Source organism: Vicugna pacos, chromosome 21, assembly GCF_048564905.1.
Source record: "Vicugna pacos chromosome 21, VicPac4, whole genome shotgun sequence".
Taxonomy (NCBI): Eukaryota; Metazoa; Chordata; class Mammalia; order Artiodactyla; family Camelidae; genus Vicugna; species Vicugna pacos.
The window spans coordinates 27646802-27666274 of NC_133007.1; the positions used below are offsets into that span (position 1 = coordinate 27646802).

Genomic DNA, 19473 nt, shown 5'->3' on the forward strand with positions numbered 1-19473 from the left:
TCTCTTTCTGGGAGTTTAGACAATGTTCCCCTTGGATTTTTTCTCTCTCTTGATTTCTCCCTTTGCTTTGGGGGGTAACTGGGTATTTGGGGAGAGGGGTGTGGGGAGGGCTAAAGGGGTTTATTACCTGATCATTTTCTTTAGAAAGAGGTTTTAGGGAAAAGAAATGGGGTGGGGGTGGGAGTGGTTAAGGGGAGAGCGGGGAGTCAGTTTCAGACACTTCTCTATGCTTAACTTATTTATTTATTGCATTTTACTTTTAAAGAGTTGGTCTTTTCTGTCTAAATAAAGAAAAAAGTTTAAAAGCACCAAATAAGAGTCTTAGAAGGTTGAAGGTAAGGGACTGTGCACACCAGGGACGGGGAGGCGAGTGAGGAGTGAGGTTTGGGAGAGAAAACTCCATCGGGAGGGCCCAATCCCTGCCTCTGAGCAGTGCCCAGGCCAGGGTCCCAGCTTCGTCATCCTATCCTGCCCTTCTCTGGGCTTAATTCTGGAACGCTCTGCAGAGCTGGGCCCAGAGGGAAGCAAGCAGCTCAGCAGGCCTCTCTCCCGTACCCAGCCCAGCCCCTCTGCAGGCCGGGGGTGTGCGGCCTCATCCCGGACCCCACTTCCCGGCAGGCGGCCAGCGGGGAGACGGGAGCTAGCTGCGCCGCCGCCTGTCACTCAGCAGCTGCTCTGCATGTAGTTCTGTTCTAGGCCCTTAACATGCGTTTCCTCACTTGACCTCCCAACCGCCCCGTGAGGCAGGATATAATTTTACAGACACAGAAATGGAGAGTCTGGAGGTCAGTTAGCTCACCCGGCACCACTAAGGGACTAAGGCAGCCATCGCTGCAGGAGGGGAGCCCAGGCCGCAGGGCGGGTGACGCTCTTGCCTCACAGCTTCAGATACCTGGTGTCTGACCCGAGGCAAAGGTCCCAGGAAGCACCCAGCAGGCTGGAGCGGTGACCCTGACCAGGCAGAAGGTGGACGCGTAAGACCTAAGGTCCCTCCAGTTTCTGGACTCCTCTCGGTGAACTGCTTTCGGGCGAGGGTCAGGGGCTCACATAGGTATCACCTTTGACTTCACAGCACACGGGCCATGTGCTTCTAGGCAGCTACCTGCTACCCCACCCTTATCACCTCCTGCTTATAAACCTGCTCCATTCCAGCCCCAACCTGGCCTCGCATCAGAGCTGCTCTGCGAGAGCACAAGGCTGGGTGAATCCCCACCTCCACCGCATACTTCTGCCTTCTCCTAAACTGCCCCAACTGGGAAGAGTTAGAAAAGAGAAGCAACATGTGCAGCACCACAGACGTATCTGCGGACACTGTTTCAGGGGAAAAAGCCTCTTGGGTTGGTGCAGATCAGGGACAGGAGTCCCTCGGAAGGAAGAGAATCCAGTCAGGGTTCTGAGCCAAGTACGCAGCACCTGCAGTCTCAATTCAACAGAGACAGAGGGGGCGTGAGCACACGTGGCGTGCGGGTGTGTGTGGTCAGAGATGGGAAGAGATGTGTGTAAGGAGGGAGACCTTAACAGGAGTTGGTGTTAACATTATGAATCTTCCCCTGAGATGCTCACTGTGGCTTCATGACAGTTTGTGGGTCAGGACAGAAGGATGGAAGGTGGAGTATAAATCAAAGGGCACCTCCCAGCGCGATTTACTGGCTGGCGGGTTCTCCTGGGATGTGGGAGGTGGAAGGACTAGGAAGTCTCCTCCTTCCTGGTGTCTCTCCAGATTTCAGACAGCCCCTCGGTGTGGCAGCCTCTCACACAAACACGGAAGACTACATTTATTGTCTGTCACTGCTCACTGCAAGGCTGCAGCCAGATTTTCTCCAGAGAAGCAATACTGAATGATGGGGGTGGAAAAGACACAGAAGGGTCTTTTTTGGGGGAAACAAAAAAACTTCTGGGCAGGGAGGGATTCTCCAGGTCCTTTGATGGCAAAACACAAGAGGCCATCTGAGACAGGAAAGGCGGCTCCTAACTTGTCTCCTGTGTGGAGACAGATTTTTCGGGCATCATATTGGCTTCAAATACAGTAGGAAGGAATATAAAGGAGGGGGAGTTCTGTTAGCTACCGAAGTTCACTAAGATCTCTTCTGAGCAGAAGAGGCCTCAGTAATGAAACACACATGAAACAAGAAACGATGACAGTAGGATCCCCTAACTTCACACCAAGCAAGATGAAACTCAGCACCGGTTTCTTCTAAAATAATCTAGTTACTGTTCACGTGTTAATGGCGGCACAAAGAGAAGAGTAAAGGAAAATAACTTCTCGAGCAGAAGAGTGGAGCTGACAGGTTAATAGCAGGGACTGGGAGAAGCCTTCCAGTTTTAGAAACAAAAACAGACATTTAGAAAAACGTCCTCAGTGAAGAGGGGCTCTGGTGATGAGCACGTGGCAGAGGAAAAGCCCCATCACCCCTTCAGTGCATTCCCACCCCATCCCGTGTTTTCAGAGCTTTGAAGTGTATGAATGCTACGCAAGGTGACCCCGTTTCCTAAGAGCTGGACCTGTGGGAGCTTAATGCCCTCTGACTTTCAGGGTCTCCTTTGTCTTGCAGTTCTCCTGCTACAATTTCGAAGCCTTTCACAGCCTTGGCTGCTTGTATTTGTGACTGAAGGGATTTCCCACTCATGGCCAAGACCCATTTCTTCTCCAGACCTGAGAATCTGAGCAGCCCTGGTTCAAACTCCTGGTTCTTAGGGTTCTTCTCTGGCCCCTCTTTCAGTCTCTCAGCTTCCTCTTGCGCCCCATAAACGGGGTTGCATCCTCCCATCTGCTCGATGAAAATGACCCTCAGCTTTGTGTTTCTAACTTAATGTTTCTCCTGAACTCAGTTTCAGTCGTGCCTTCCCCCCTCCGCCTTCCTCACGAGTAAGCAGCACTACAGTGCGGCCACTCCAGCCAGTGCTTTGATCACACCCTTTCTCTCACCTCTCATATGCAGCCCAGCTGCAAAGCCCTATTGGTTCTCTCTCTCAAATGTGTCGGTGATCGACTCATGTCTGACCCTCCATCTCCGTCTCCTCTGCCATCAGCACCGTCCAGGTCACCCCCATCCACTGAGGCCTGAAGCGTCGTCCTCACCTGTCTCCCCATTTCCCCTCCCGCTCCCCCACGACCTGCTCTCCATAGAAGCCGCTTGTCTTCTACAAATTCATCCACAGATATTTTTCTCTGCCTTGGTCACCACTGTACCCTCCCCATCCTGGTCAGTGCCCAGAATATTAGAAGGTGCTCAGCAAATAATTAATTAACTGCAGGACTCTTGAGATCTAGATTTCTCACCCGCGCCTCAATCATAATAGGTCCAAAGCTAAAATATTTTCTTCCCCAAAGTTTCAACTTTAAATATTATCTGTATTCTTGGTCTCCTAGACATAAAACCTTAGGAGCCTTTTACTACTTTCACGTAAATTCAGTGTTTAGTATTAAATCACAAAGGATTTTACTTCCACAATTTCCCTCATATCCGTTTCCCTTGTTTCAGCCATCACGGCCTCTTACTGCTCACTCCCTCACTGCTCACAGACCGAGCCTCCTGCGTGCATCCTGACACATCAGTGTTTGTAAACCGCAGCTGGTGAAAAGCAACAGAACCGCTCTGGCTCTTCTTTTACTGCAGGGCACTTCACCTGGCATTCAAGGCTCTCCAAAGGCTCATCTTCTGTTTCACTCCTACCCACACCTTACGTTTTAATCAGACAGGCCTATTTGCCGTTCATCTGGACAAGCTTGCTTCTCCCCCTCCTCCCCGCCCCACAATGTCTTTTCGTGCCCAGTTACTATTGTCTGGCACATAATGGCTCAGTAAAGTGTGCTGAGTGCCTTCTTGTCGAAAGCCTGCTCTTTCTAAACAGTTCACCTGAAACACCACTTTCTTCATAAAGATCTCCTCACGTGCCTTCATCCAAAGGTCTTTCTCCCCTTCTTTTCTAGGCCTTACGGCACTCAGCCCTTCCACTGCGGGGTCCATGGTCACTCCTCTGTGAGGCTGAAAGCTAGCGGAGTGTTCCTGTCTTTGCTTTTGTACTACTGCAGTATCTAACACAATGCCCTGCACACAGTATTCTATAAATATTTGACTTTTAACTTCTGTAACTCTAAGTCTGGAGTTCTACTTTCTACTTCTCTGTGGATTCTTTCCTTGTTGAAGAAAAAACACTTCCCCCATTAGCATAGCAATATTTATCAGATTACAGTTATTCAGTCCCTATGCCCGAGGGAGAGGCCCACAGCAGCATCTCCCCTCGATCTGCCAAACAAAATGTCAGGCTACTCCTTGCTCTTACGGTCCTCAACCAAGGAGCAAAAGCACATGACTAGGAGAGTAAAATAATAAAACAGGAAGGATTATAAAAATAATTTTAGAATATCCAGCCTAACACAAATGCTGAGCTTTCCAGAGCAGATTCAGCCCATAAACCAGTGCAAAGAGCAGAGCAGAGCAGGTACTCAGACCACAGCGCCTGAGATTCCTCGGTAAAAGCAGAGAACACGCAGGGCCACGATTACACCCGCCCAGGGTGCACAGCACTGAGCTGGCATTCATAAGGGGTAATATGTACCTTCCATTTCAGATTCCAGAGAGAAGTTGCTGGGGGCAGGAGGGCAGCGCTAAGATCCGTTCCAAGGGCTCGGCCAGGCCCTAACTGGACAAGGCTGAGGGAGGGAAGTCCTGTGAGCCTTAACATGGAGTCTGTGCGGGCTGGTGCAACCGACTCAGAGAGCTGAGGGAGAAGGAGAAACTTTCCAAGTAGCCACTGGAGAGAGAACGCGGGCCCAGGGTCCTCCCAGCTTCTCTTTTCCCCACCCTTCCCCACCGCCTGCCCTCAAACGACGACCCCACCAGTCGCCCGGGAGAACTGGCTAGACGCTCCTTCCCATTTTCAGACTGACCTTTCCAACTCAAATCTCAGACGTCCCCCTTCATTTCTTCCCACACAACCCAAAGGATTTGTAGTCTAGGAAACCAAAGAATAGTTTCATCAATAAATCAATTTATTTAAAAGAATATGTTACAATTAATTACACTAAGTGACATTACCAAACAATTTTAGAGTGGTTAGCTCTAGAACAAGGAATGAAAGAAACACTGTTAAGCCATTATGTGTTGGTGTATTTTCTCTTCACATTTCTTAAATCACAAATAAAAAATACAAGATACTGCAGTGAAAATACAATTAGAGTTTCTCTCAAATAAATTAAAAGTGTGCATGGCCTGGGGAAAACTGAAGCCCAGCTCACCGGCTTAAAAAGGGGGCGTGATATAAAACTCCGTGTCCAAGTTTAGCAGTTGGCCAAGTGCCTCCACCCCGTATCACTCCCCTCTTGGATTCTGTTCTCCCTCCGAGCCCTAAGCTTCCCACACACCCTAGATTTGCACCGAGGAGTGAGCTGACGCAGTCCTGTACAAGTGAGGCCTGGCATGACGTGCTCAGGTTTAGGGGAAGAGGAAGGTAGAAGGTGGAGCTGGAAGATGGGTAGTCAAAGAAGCACCTCCATTGCTTCTGCTCTCTCTCGGAGTGTTCGTCAACATAACCCTCCCTCCAAAGGAAGCTAATGTGACACAATGTATCTGGAAGGAACCTAGCAGCATGTTGGGGTCCAAAAGAACAAATAGTTTCTACAGCTGAAGCAATCCAGCCAGAGAACACGAGGGAGAGAAGGGAGGGCACAGTTGTCCCTCCAGGTCACCCAGGGAGCAGTCCCCTTTAAGAAAACTGCCTTTTAGAGCCAGGCCCCTAAGCTGGCAAATTCTGAAACTGAGAGAGAGGTGTCACCTCCTGTTAGTGGCCTACATTGCTGCTCCCAGCATTGGGTTCGGGGCTACAAGAGGGGACGACCCAAAGCTACTGGCCTGGGTAACTAAAGGGTGAACCCAGATGGGCCAGGCCTGGGGATGTTGAACATTTATCTAATTCCGCCCTGAGAGCTCTGTCCAGGCCCAGGAGCTGCCCTGGGCACCCACCTGTGCCGAGCTCAGGCCTAGCGCAAGGGGAGGGCAGAAAAACGGAGAGAAGAATAAAAATGCAAAGAGCAGAAAACCCAAAGCAGGGCCCAAGGGGACATTTCTGCAGGGCTAGGTTTCTCAGGGTCCCCCCTTATTTTCCTGATCCATGAAAATCTCTGAGCCTTTACCAAAGAAGTTAGAAAGTCTCCGTCGTGAAGGGAAGGACCACAGGAGACCAGGAAGACCCTGCTGGGGCAGAGCAGGGGAGAAGGAGAGCCCCCATTTCTCAAAGACAAACTGCAAACGAAGACTGAGTAGAAGCCTCCCTGGGCAGAACCCAGGGCTGAGAAGGCAGCAGGGATGCGAGAAAGGAAGCGCGGACAAGGGGCAAGGGGCACCGCACGAACACCGCTTCCTGCAAAGAAGAGCCTGACCCTACGAGCCCCACAGCCCCGAGCTTGGCCTCCGGCGTAGGGCACAGGGCCGTGGGTGGGAGAGAAGGAGGTGCTGTCCGCCAGGGTTTCCCGCCTTCTCCCTTCTCACTGTAGCTGGGGGCTTGGTTATGGTACAGCCTCAAGTAGGGGCTGTTCCCAGACAGATTCTGCCGGCAGGCTAACCACCCACAGGCCCCTCACTGATCTCCAAGCACCCAGTGAGTTCCGGGTCAGCACGGGATCGGAGCAGCCTCTGTCCGCGCTGAGGGCATCCTCGCTACTCTCACATAAGAGGCCAGCATCTGGGTTTCCCTTGGGCTCCTGGATTTGCTCATTCCTCTCCCACTCTGAGGGAATAGGAGCAAACTGCTGCTATTTTTGAAGTTTGAACAAAGCTGGTGCCAAACGTCTCTTCAGCATCTTGGAGAGGGCAATCAATGTATCCTCTTTCCAGAGCCCTTTGGCTCACTGTTAAATTCATTTAAGTCAGAAGTTAATTCTGTGTCAAAGCCTCCGAATCAGAGATCACTCTATGCAGCTTTCAACACTCAGCATTCTTACGTTTTGCACTCTGATTCCACCGGAATTTGGAGAAGGGGAGGGAAGACAGGATGTCCTATATGATCCCACACCCCCTGGGGCAAGCGACTGCCAGGATGACAGAGTGAGAAAAAGAAAGTGGCCTCACGATGATCTGCCAAAACAAGTTACAAAAACAGAAACATCAAACCACTCCAACACTGCTCAGTGGAGTTGACTACAACCAACTACGGTTGCCTCCCAGTTAGACAAAGCAAGACATCACCCTATGGAGGTTTCTGTTTAGAAGGAAAAAAGAAAAGAAGACTCAAAAATGTGTCTCAGATGCATCAGAGCCTGACTTAGAGCTCCCACTTAGAGCCTGACTCCAGCTCTTTGGAGCCTAGGGGTTGCCTCACCACCGTCAGCCCTGGCCCCAGACCCTGGGATGTAGCTCTTGGGTCTCACAAGGTCTAAATGCAATGTCAGATGAGAAGTTCTTTGAGGGACAAAAAAGTTCTCCTTCAGTCTCCTTTTAACTAAAAGCTGAGATCCAACCCAAATCAACCACACTCCTACTGCTCCTTCCTGAGTCCTCAGCTGGCTCGGATGGGCTCTGGTCTGGTCGGCACAGACCACTGACCCATTCCAAGTTTCCCCGGGGCCTTGGGGATGTTGGCAGATCCCTCCCCAACACGGCTGTTCACGGAAGTCGCAGAGAATGTAATAGTTATGGGTGGTTACTGGTCAGGAATGGAGCGGGGAAAAGCTTACGTACACAGGGCATCTCTTCCTTCCTTCTCCCTATGCAAGTCCAGTCTTCGTGCCTAAAGGTATCAGCTGTAACTCTGGTCCCAGGCACTATCCCTGCCTCAGAAATGGCAGGGAAATGAGAAATCACAACCACAAAGTGTTTCAGGCTCCTGTGGCATCAACCTCCTGAGCCCACCCTCCCCGTCGCTCTAGGCCAGCTGCAGGAAAGCAAACAAGGGGCCCTCGGGAAGCAGGAAGAGAGAGAGACGGGCCAGGAAAGCTGTTTCCTCTGTGCTGAGACTCTCCCTGCAGATCTGCAGCCTTGCTGTCCTTGAGAAACACACCCCTTTCTCCTCCCCAGCAGCCTCCTGGAAGATAAAGAAACTATGCTCCTTGCTCCTCAGACTCCGTGGCAACCCATGATACAGAATCTTCACTCGATACAAAAAAGGGGAGAAAAACCCAGGTAGGTTGTAAACTTTTCGAGTCCTTCACAAGGAGAGGTATTTTCCCTGTAAATTTTTTTTTCCTTTTTAAAGTTAGTTTCAAAATAAAGAGAGCAAGAGAGAAGTCATGAATTCTAGTGAAAGGTGTGTAAAAACACAAGCTAAAAAAGGTACTGCCATCAATATGAAATTTAAAAAGAAATATATATATGTATATACGTGCAGCTAATTTGTGTATATATAATTTTTACATACATACATATATATGTCTGAACAGTGCAAATGGATGGAGTTCATAGTTCCAGTTTTAAAAATATAGCACAAGGAGAGCGTGTTGGTGCGAGGCCCAGGCGCGAGGACAGAGCCGCCGCCGGCGCGCTGGCTGGGCTCCTTTCTCTTCCTGTCTTAACTCAGGTGGCGCCTGGCGCTGACCAGCCTGTGGTTCTCTACCAGCTCAATTCCAGAGACATGACATTCAGGGGATTATTAATCATATTTAGTTTAGGGCTTTTGAGTATAATGACTTCTTTCCTTTTTCTCTTCTTTTGTGTTAATGGTTACTCTGTCTGACATGGGAGACGAACAGGGTAAGAGGATGAGGGTGAAGAGAAGGGAAGAGAATAACGAAAGGCTAGGTGGCCACGTCCCTCTGCTGTGACCTCGCCATCTGGAAAATGTTCTGAAAGGAAAAACAGAAGAGTTACTGGGAAGCCTCCGGTGTCCACATCTCCTCCCATCCAGAGACAACGCCTCACAGAGGAAATGTGCGACTGCATGACTCGCTCTGAATGGCCTCTTCACCTGATCAAATGTCCCGCCGAGAATCACAGCCTTTTAGGACCTAGGATATCAATTACTCGGTTCGGCCTTCCCCTCTTACAGGGGAGAAAAGATGAGAAACCTGAGAGCCGGGGAAGCTGATTTGCCCAAAATCACAGAGAAGAAAAAAAGCTGGGAGAGAACCCAGGTCTGATTCCCGAGCTCAGTGTTCTTTCTACTACATCAAGAATATAAATTTTCATGTTCCGGACTTTACATTCTGAACGTCAGAAACATTTTCTTTGAGAGTAAGTAGCTAATTATTCAGAATCTTCTAAATTCGGCTCCCGCGCTGGCATATACCGACAGCAGGAAAGCAGCAGCAAACACGCCTCACACACGCACACTCGCGGTTAGCCAGACCCCTCCTGCCTGACTCATCCGGTCAGAACGGCTAAAACCGAGGACAGCTGCCCTTCTGGGCCAGGAACCACATGGAGGGTGATTTGATTAAAAAAACAGGCTGAGGAGGGTCCACGGAGTCATGAGACGGAACAGCCTGCAGCCAAGAGCCACCCTCTAGACCAGCAGCAGCAGGGCTTTTTTGACCAGTTTAGCATCCAAGGCTAACGAGCTCTCTGGAAGAGTCTCCTGGCTCACATGGGATAACTGGTCTCAACTAATATTCCTCGAAAAATAGAGGGGAGAGAGTCCCAGGTATTTGGCTACAGGACTATAAATTTTAAACAAACAAACAAAGATGAAAAAGTCAATTCAAGATTGTTTAGAAGTTACCTCTTTTCTCCACTTGAGCTCGCAGAACACCCTCTCGAAGCACTCATGCATGTAATTGAACTGGGAAAAAAAGGACCACACTCAATGGCTTTTTAAGACCAGACACCACAGGCCCTGCCTTTGAACTCATGCCCCAGTCACTCCACCTTTCAAACTTGCTCAGCCTAGAGAAAAACCTTAACAAGCCCCATAAAAATCCAGGCCTGGCTCATCTGCTATTCTCTGGCTCCTTCTAGTGGTAATTGTGAGTCAGGAGGGATGTGAAATTGGCAATCCTACCCAGGCCTGAGGGAAAAAAAGACAGGAAGAACCTGGGGCTCTGGGATTCAGACAGGTTCTGATCTCAAGACAACCGCCATCTGCACAGCAATCTCCCCTTGTGCATTTGGCTTACGGAGAACTTTGAGCCCAATCTACTTTCCCCAAACATGCTTCCCCATCCACCACTCACATAGGGGGTGAAGATTTTAACCCATCGAGGCTTCTTCTCTCCTCGTGCATATTCAAAACAGAAGGCCATTCCTTCTTCATCTGTATCCCACCGTTGCATCTCATCCCATTCAAATGCTATTACCTGGTTCTAAACAACCGAGAACAAGAGCACACATGTGAGAACGCCGGGAGCTTAGATAGGATGGCTCTGAACCAGGCAGCAGAAAAGAAATGAGTACAGATGTCTACATCATTTCAGGGAAAACACTGTGACAGAAGAAGAAAAGTCAGTGTAAGCAGCCAGTCAGGGTGAGGAACAGTGCGGATCCAGTGCCTGTTTACCTACCCCAGTCGAAACAGTTTTGATTTCATTTCCCCCCCAAGTAGGAACTAAAACATAGCAAGTTGAGTATCAAAGTCTCCCCAGTGCTCCTGGCCCAGCCCCCCGACTTCCCAGACGCATGCTACACGACCTCTCACCTCCAGCTGTCCCTCCTCAGTGCAGGCATGCAGTTTAAAGTGCGTAATGCTGATGGCTGTGATTACATGCCCCTTCCTCCTGGAGTCGCAGGCACAGTGCGGGAAGATGATTTCATTGTAGCCCTCGCAGGTCCTTAGCATGTTGAGGTACTAGACGAAAAGAGGAAAGGGAAACAGTGTTACTATGGAACTAAACCACCATCAAGAGCTGCTGAATGACACAAAAGAAAAGCGAATCCTCTCACTCAGCAACCTGAAGACCTTGACTCTCGCCTCGCACCAATCACTTACGTTGGGACAGGACTCCTGAGACGATTCTGTACCCTACTTCTAACTTCCACCTCCATCCTTCCAATCCTGCTCTCTTTTTCTACTTAAAAAAGATATATGGGGGAGGTTACAGCTCGGTGGTAGAATGCATGCCTAGCATGCACAAGGTCCTGGGTTCAATCCCCAGTACTTCCATTAAAAAAAAAAAAGTAAATAAACCTAATTACCTCCCACTGCAAAAAAAAAAAAAAAAAAATATATATATATATATATATATATATATATATAAATGAAGCCAGAAGAGACACTACAACAAAGACTCCTAGGACTAGAGAAAACTCCAAATGCCACTCAGTCCAGCCCTCTACTTCACTGTACCTAAGGGGTAGGAACTGAACCTATCCTTATAACTAAGAAAAGTGAGCTAGTGTCTCGCATGTCTTCCTTAAGAATGACCTCAGTGATGAGGATTGAGCTACTCCAAATCTCAGATTCATACAATGTTTAAGCTGAAGGAAACTTGAAAAGTCAGTCATTTTATAGAAACTCAGAGTAATATGAGACTTGCTTAATGTCACAGGCAAAACCAAAATTGGAAGCCAGGTTTAATTTCTAGGCCACTCATTGATCCTTTCTCTATTACCAACCAGCCCCCATTGAGCCCCACTGTCCCCTGGGTCTACAGCATGTATGTCTCCTTAAAAGCATCTGGACCAAAATCAAGAGTCATTTATGACCCTCACAGGTACAATGCTACTGAACTAACCCAGAGAGTTCTCTGAACTACTGACTCACAGACTGCCCTGGGCTTGAATCCTGGCCCCACCACTTCCTAACCACATAACCTTGGAAGTAAGTTATTTGAACTCAAGCAGATTACTAAACCCTAGGAGCTTGAGTTTCTTCTTCTGTAAAAAGGGAAATAATAATAGCACCTATACCACACAGTTATCTGTAAGCTTTAAAAACATCCAGCATGGTACTTAGTACATAATTAAGTATTCAATAAATGACAGCTGTGAAAAGTAATTTTAAAGGCTCCATTAAGGTAAAGTGTTATCGGGGACACTTCAGGTTTTCAGAGATTCTCAGGTCAGGTTGCATTTCTCAGCTTTAAGTGGGCAATCTTTACATTCCTGGATTTGCCTAAAGCATAGAGAAGAAATGCTTAAAATTGTACATACACATAGAATTTCCAAAAGAAAAGGGAATATTTGTTTTCAAACATATTAGCATAAGGATGTAGCTATATTATTTCAAACATAAACTTATCCTGTCTACTCTCCTTTCATATTAAATTTTGAGTAGCTAAATACATATCCTAAATTACCTCCTGTGATTGGCACACTACTCAGACGATGGCCCACCTTAGGCAAGAGAAGAGGACAGGTACGGCTTGGGACAGTTTATAAATGTTCGATATTCAACAAGATAGGTACAGTCAGAAACAGGACAGTTACTAAAGCATAGACACAGCACTTAACAGAGCAGAACTATGCAAGTGTTCTGCATCCGAGCTGTCCAATATGGCAGCTGATAGCCACGTATGGCTATTCAACACTTGAAACATGTGAGTGCATCTGAGGAATTAAATTTTAAATTTTATTTAAGTTAAATTTAAAATTAAATTTAAATAGCCACAAGAGGCTAGCAGCTATGGAATCAAATGGCACGGCTCTAGGGCATCATACTAACCAAGGGCACTGTTGAGCATAAATGTTAAAGCAACTGCAGGGATGGGAGTTGTGAAAACAAATGATTTCGCGATTGCTAAATCACAACTAAAATAATTTCTAATGTTAAACATCTAAACCTTCATTCAGAATCTTATTTTTATCACATTAATGTTTTGCACATCTTTTATTCTAGGACGTTTTTAATCAAAAAGAATACTGTTTGGTTATTACCAATAATAAAGTTATACACCTCTATGTAACACAATAAACTCTTTGTGTGTAACACAATAAACTCTTTGTGTGCTAAATGGAGGAACACAATGGACTTTACAAATGAACTCTCCCTTTTTTAAAATTAGTTAAGCCACCGTCCAGGTTGCAACATCCTTCAAAAATGACTAGACCAACAGGCTTCAGAGATAAGAAGGGGCATTTTATAAAGAGATTATGAGGACATAAACCTACCATGACCATTTTTCTTTGTTCATACAGCTTCTGTAACTGGTAGGACTTTTCCTCTGCTTTGATGTAGCCTTTTTTCACATCATCAACAGCCTTTCCCCAGAACAAAGGCAAGGAAGGAAGAAATATAAAAATTATTATCATGTACATCCTTGACAAAAATAGAGACACAGATTCATTTTCAGAAATGAGTAACTTCTATCCATTTGGACCACCATCATCATCACCAGTGAACTCTGCCACACAGGTGTATTTACTGGAATAACTAACATTTAAAGACTGTCTGGTATGTGATCAAGGATTGTTCTAGACACATGAGGGATCTGGTTTCTTGTGTTAAGAGATTTAAATTCCAGTTGATTTATACATATGAAACAATTAGAGAACACTGAAAAACAGTATGTAATACTGTGCTAAAGGTAACAACGAAGCAGCAGAAGTGTGTGACACAGACAGTGAGGGATGCATGCACCCAGAACAGGAGAGCTTGTTGCTAACCGTAGTTATCAGGGAGGTCTTGGCTGGACCCCAAACGGTAGGTTGAATAGAAGAAACTAAAAGCTGAAGAAAGGAAACAGAAACGGGTTTGAATTTAAATAGTATATTTAGGAGACAGATTTGCCTGATTTAAATAAAGTATACATGTTAGGGGACAATGACAAATAATTCCAGATGGACAGGTAAACAGACTGTGGACGATCCTAGACAGCACATACAGGCATTTAGACTTAAGGACAGTAGGGAGCTAAAATAAAGAATAAAAAATAGATTTTTAAAGAAAGATTGATCTGTTTATGAGGGCTAAATGATTTAAACCAAGGAGAGAATGAAATAAGAGAGCTCAACGATGTCATGGTACTTAAGCATGAAGTGAAACAAGATCTCAAACTAGGGTGGTAGCAATTGGAAGACAAAAAGTGATAAATCTGAGAAGATGAACTGAAAAAGTACCAGAGGACTTGATACGGGCACAAAGGTGCCCAGATCTAACATGCTAGTTCTAACCTACTGCTGGCTCAGCTACATGAAACGTAAGTCCCCTTCCCGCTCAGCCTTGCTCCACCCCCAAACAACTTTAAAAATCTAATGGAGGGGAAACTGATCTTCGGGAGAAAAAAAGAACAAAAAGAATCATTTGTCCAGGGCATTCAGACTCTAACCACAGGGAGTTACTGACAGGACAACTCCGTGCAGACACAAGGCAGGGGCCCACCTGAGCCTTTATCAGAAGACTGCCTATTTCCTTAAGGCAGAAATCATTCCCCACAGTCTTATCAGGGAGATTATCTGCATAACAGAAAGAATTAAGGATTGAAGTCAAGGGACCAGTTCAACTTCTAGCTCTGTCACCTGCCAATTCGCACCTGAGTAAGTCACTTAAACCCTCTCAGTCTATAAAGCAGGAATAATACTCACCTTGTAGACAGACAACAAAATGAGATAACAGATGTTAACAGTTTTGTAAAGTACCTATAAACAGTTACTATTAGTATCACCGATAATAACATCATTTAGCTGTTAAAATTCTTCTCAGAACCACACAAGGACATTAATGTCCTGCCTGGGACTGCCTAATGGAAAGACTATGCCAGTCTCTCCCCAGTCCTAGCCGTTCAAGTGAGGATTCACTTAGGCAGAGAGGATTATATTCAGAGGGGATTCTCAGTAAGAACTGCCACCAGTGCCCTGAAGAACCTAACACTGTTACATATCACCAAAAGACCTGGCTGCTCCAGGCCACATTTAAACCAGTTACTGAAAAGCTGGTTTAAGAGAAGTAAAGAGGGAAAACAAACACATAAGTACTGGTTTATCTATTCAGTTTCCGCAATACCTAGAACTGGGCCTGACTAGTAACAGCACAGAAACATTGATGAACGTCTCCCCAGGGCAGAGGTGGGTCAGAGGGAACATCTACCCCAGCAACTCTACGTGAACTACCCGCATGTCGGTGGGGAAGCAAAAATGTTCTATCCTCTCATTCTAATCACAGTTATATTGCTTGACTATCCCTGAGTAAGAAACGTAAATACTGCCACTCTAGACTCCTTTTTCCCTTAATTAAAAAAATTTTAAAGTAAAAGATGTATATAGTTTTTTTAAAAAATGTTTTTATTAGACACTTCCTGGTAATACGCAATCTCCTGATCCCACAGTCTCATTCCAGAGATATTTTAAGCACTGTGAACAGTTTTTTGTGATTTTTTTTTATAATTCTAAATTCCTAATTCTGCTAATTCCTAACTTACTGATTTTAGACAATGCTGATTTGCTGTGTTGAAAATACTAAGTTTTAGCTTTCTTACATCACCCCTACACCTTCACTACTTCTTCCTTGAAACATCTCAATAATAATTAAATCAGTATTCAGTATTCATTACTGTAATCAATATTCAGTATTATTGTAATCAGTACATTATTGTAAGCATACAGACACTGTTCACACCTCGTCGTGTACTGTACTAGGACTTCCTTTCTTGTACATTCTTTATCTCTGATGTTAACTACCTCACGTTTCTTTGTAACTTTCCACATGCTCTCACCATTCTTCCACAATAACCAAACACCAAACTCTTGTTGATTGATTCAAACATTCATTTTCTAAAAATTGTTGACCGGTCTCATCTGCTGTGTCTCCTCCTGTTCTCATTGTCCTTGCAGGTTTACACTTCTTAGAATCCATTACTATTATTTTAGCAAGCTTTCAGGAAGAAGCAGTTTAAATGTATGTTTAATCAGCCAGGTTTAGCCAGAAATCAAATATATCCTACTATAGATTTTGAACTTATTATTTTTTTTAAGGAAAAAGCTCATTATCTAACATTTGCTCAATTCTAAAGTACACATTTTGTCATTCCTAAAATTGGGATGCATCTTACAATCAATGCTATGTTGTTTAATTGGTAGCTTTTTCCTCTCAGCAGTACATACATAGTGCATTTTACAATTGATGGCATCTTCGAATTGATGTAATGCATGAGATAGTCCCACCATCAAAATGTGATATAAAAATTACTAAAATTAAGTGAAAAAATTTAATATTATTTTCCAAAAGGCACAATTGTTTACCTAGTCAACCCAAAAGCCATTTTTTCATTTGAACAGCTTAGATTTTGAGCTGTTGTGCACTGCTGAAAATGTAAAGTGGTACAGCTGCTATGGAAAACAGTATGGTGGGTCCTCAAAAAATTAAAAATAAATTACCATATGATCCAGCAAGCCCAATCCTGGGTATATTAAAAGCAGGATTTTGAAGAGGAATTTACCATATTCATAACAGCATTATTCACAAAAGCCAAGAGGTAAAGTAATCCAAATGTCCATCCACAGATAAACAAAATGTGATATACACATACAATGGAAGACCATCACTCAGCCTTAATAAGGAAGAAAATCCTGTCATATGCTACAACATGAATGAGCCTTGAGGACATATATGCTAAATGGAATATGCAAGACAAATACTGTACAACCCCACTCACATGAGATATCTAAAGTAGTCAAATTCACAGAAAGCAGAACGGTGGTTGCCAGACGCAGAGGAGTAGGAAATGAACTGTTTAATGGGTAGAGAGTTTCAATTTTGCAAGATAAAAAAGTTCTGGAGATCCATTGCACAACAGTGTGAATATACTCAACACTACTGAACTGTACATTTAAAAACGGTTAATAGGGTAAAAAAAAAACCTCATCAAATTATAAAATTTAAATATGTACAGTTTATTGTATGTCAGTTATACCTCAAAACTGTTTAAAAAATTGTCTGAAGCAACAGGGGAGTTCAGAAAAGTTGCTGGGTATGAGATACTGCTACAAAGGCTACAGCAGGAAAGGGGAGATGAAAAGGCACGAGTCTGCAGCGGGAGCTGGGGAGGAAATGGAGCTGAGGTCTACAGCAGGAGGTGAAGGGACACTTTGAGGATCCGAAACATCAAGTAGGAGAAATATAACCAAGTTATAACAGAGACATGGAAGCACCTATGAAACAAAATCAAACAAACAACAAAAAAACGTAAAAACAAACAAACAACAAAAAACAAAGCTAGAAGAGGTGAAAGTAGCTGCCTAAAGAGAGAAAAAGAAAGTGGGAGCAACCGACATTTTCCACAATAACCTGCGTAGAACCATTTGATGCTTTAAACTCTGTGCATGTATACTTCTGGCAAAACATTTTTGAAAAGGTACCTCACCATAATGCTCACTTGCTCTTGTTTTAAAAAAATAATAAATACATTTTGAACTCCAGAATATCTTCACTTCTTAAACCTGTATTTTGTGAAATGGCATAGAACGTTTTACAAACTTTACTAAAAGATCCAGGAGGCAAACGGCTTACTCAAAGATCCACACTGGGTTGGCAAATTACCCACTACATACAAACAGAAAAAGAAATCAGGCCTTTCCAGCAAGATCAGTTCACCCACCTGATGAAAGAAGTAGGTAACAGCAAGGTCATTGTCGTTTAAGAGGATTTCTTCTTCTGTGGTAAAAAGCCACTTTCGAATAGTCAGGCAGGTGCCTGGCACAGCTGATGTGTAATTCTGAACATAGAGTTTATGAGGAAATTCATTAGGTGCCAGCTTACGCACTGGAGAGAAGACAAAACAAAGAAAGCCAGAGTGAAAAAATATATAAGGCATTTCCCTAGGATGAACTGTGTAAATCAGATCAAGAATGGCAGGTTATTATTAACCAGGACATCAGCTCAGATCCATCAAGGAGCTCTGCCCTGGGGCCACAAACGACCACTTGTCTAACCAAATCTACGCCTTCTAGCTATGACTGGCCAGTCCAGCCTCAAACTAACTGAAATCTATCACCTGAAGGGCACACCTTCAGTCAGCATGCTGACTCTGCAGACAGCACCTACTCCAAAGTCAGTTAAAATATCTGATCCATTATCTGGTGTCCACTGAATATCTTTAAGGCAAGCCGCCCCTCTTACCCAGCTATGGTGCATTCAGAGTCTTTCACGTGGCAGTTCTCAACGAACTGCTTTTACTGTTAAGAGCTGAAAGGCTCTCCCCATCTCCCAAGTCTAAGACATTCATCAAAGTGAAAAGAGTCTTCTGAGTAACACTTACTTCCTCTTCCTAACAAGGCACAACAGGATAAAACATTGGCACTTTTTTAAATTGTTTTTTGGGGGGCATGGGGGTTAGAAGAACACTAGCTCTTTTAATTCCTATGTTGCTTTTCTTTAAAAAGGCTGTCTTATTCTACTGATGTTTACTTGACTTTATATGTTGCAAAAGACAGATTTAATATTTCCTATTTTATTTGTTAACTAAAGCTTAGAAAAGAAGGATAAGATTAGAATCCAAGTGTCCAGATTCCTTAGCAATCTGTAACATTTACATCTGCCTAACTAGACTGTAGGGAGTTGGGAAGATAAAGAACAATAGGGCGATGGCTGCTTTACGGGGAATCTAAGTTGTTCTGTCTTCCTCATCCCTCTCTCTGGGATGAGGAAGGTCTGATCAATTATTATTATCTGTCATTCTGGCATGTATGGTGTGGGAAAGACCCACAAACCACAGGAAATCTACGCCATTCAAAGCAAGCCTTCCGACTTCATCCCTTTGTGGACTCATTGCAACCAACGTGACTACCATCCCAAGCTTTTATAAAATAATATATAAGAGAAAATCTGTTACCATGCAATAAAACTTCCTTAAGAAGAGGGTATCTATTCACACAGAAATTTAAACACATGCATTAAGGCAAAGGCTTTTAATCACTGTATCTTCTTCTAACTCCTGAAAACAAAATGCTATTCTTAAAAATCTTCACAAAGCATAAAGTACACTAAAACAACTTACAGCTAAATAGAAAATCCCTTCTTTTTTAAGGCTGTTTCATTGGAATATATTAATTTTGAACCTCTAATTTAAAAGAACCTCATGAAAGTATCTGCTTCAGTGTGGATGCGAGTAACTTACACTTACAAAAGAGGAAAAAAGTGATTGGACACCTAGATTTAATGGGGTTCATCCTGTCTGCTTGTTAGAAATAGTGGGATTGCCCCTTGTCATCAAGCTCTTCTCTAGGCAAACAGTTTCAATTTGACAGTTTTGGGGAGCTTCAGTCTGTTAGTATTAGAATAAAATACCCCCAAATAAAACTTGGTATTAGTCGCTGGCACTTACCAAAGGAATGATTGATCACTTCAAATAAGGCAAAGTAATTCACTGTCGTACTGTCCATGCCAACCTTTGCTGCAATAGCCTGAAGTGTAAGAAGGAGATTAGTTTCAGGGAAACTAGATCAGACAGTGTTGTAAGACAAGACAGTGGGGAGAAGGGAGGACTTCTGCCATCTTGGTTTCTTTTTTTTTTAACTTGTATAGACATATTTATTTTGACTCCAAACATCAGATATGGATTGGAGAGGGTAGGGAGAATGAGGGCAGATGACAAGAAAGCACACAACTGAAAAAAAGGAGTGATTATAAATTATAAATTCACTTTCAATTATACCTGGTAAGAAGTTTATTCCAGCC

General features: G+C 44.4%; 1 protein-coding gene across 2 annotated transcripts in view; it reads right to left on the reverse strand.

Moving 5' to 3' along the window:
* Window positions 1–4972: 4972 nt before the first annotated feature.
* Window positions 4973–19473, reverse strand: part of SNX27 (sorting nexin 27) — a 51973-nt gene continuing 37472 nt past the window's right edge. For both annotated transcript variants that reach the window (XM_006216993.4, XM_072946563.1), the window contains exons 6-12: window positions 19121–19199; window positions 17396–17559; window positions 12975–13064; window positions 10564–10713; window positions 10103–10231; window positions 9652–9711; window positions 4973–8776 (exon numbers count right to left, since the gene is read on the reverse strand). In XM_006216993.4, the coding sequence (XP_006217055.1) occupies window positions 8729–8776; window positions 9652–9711; window positions 10103–10231; window positions 10564–10713; window positions 12975–13064; window positions 17396–17559; window positions 19121–19199 (720 nt within the window). In that variant the 3' untranslated portion in view covers window positions 4973–8728. The remainder of the gene's footprint in view (window positions 8777–9651; window positions 9712–10102; window positions 10232–10563; window positions 10714–12974; window positions 13065–17395; window positions 17560–19120; window positions 19200–19473) is intronic.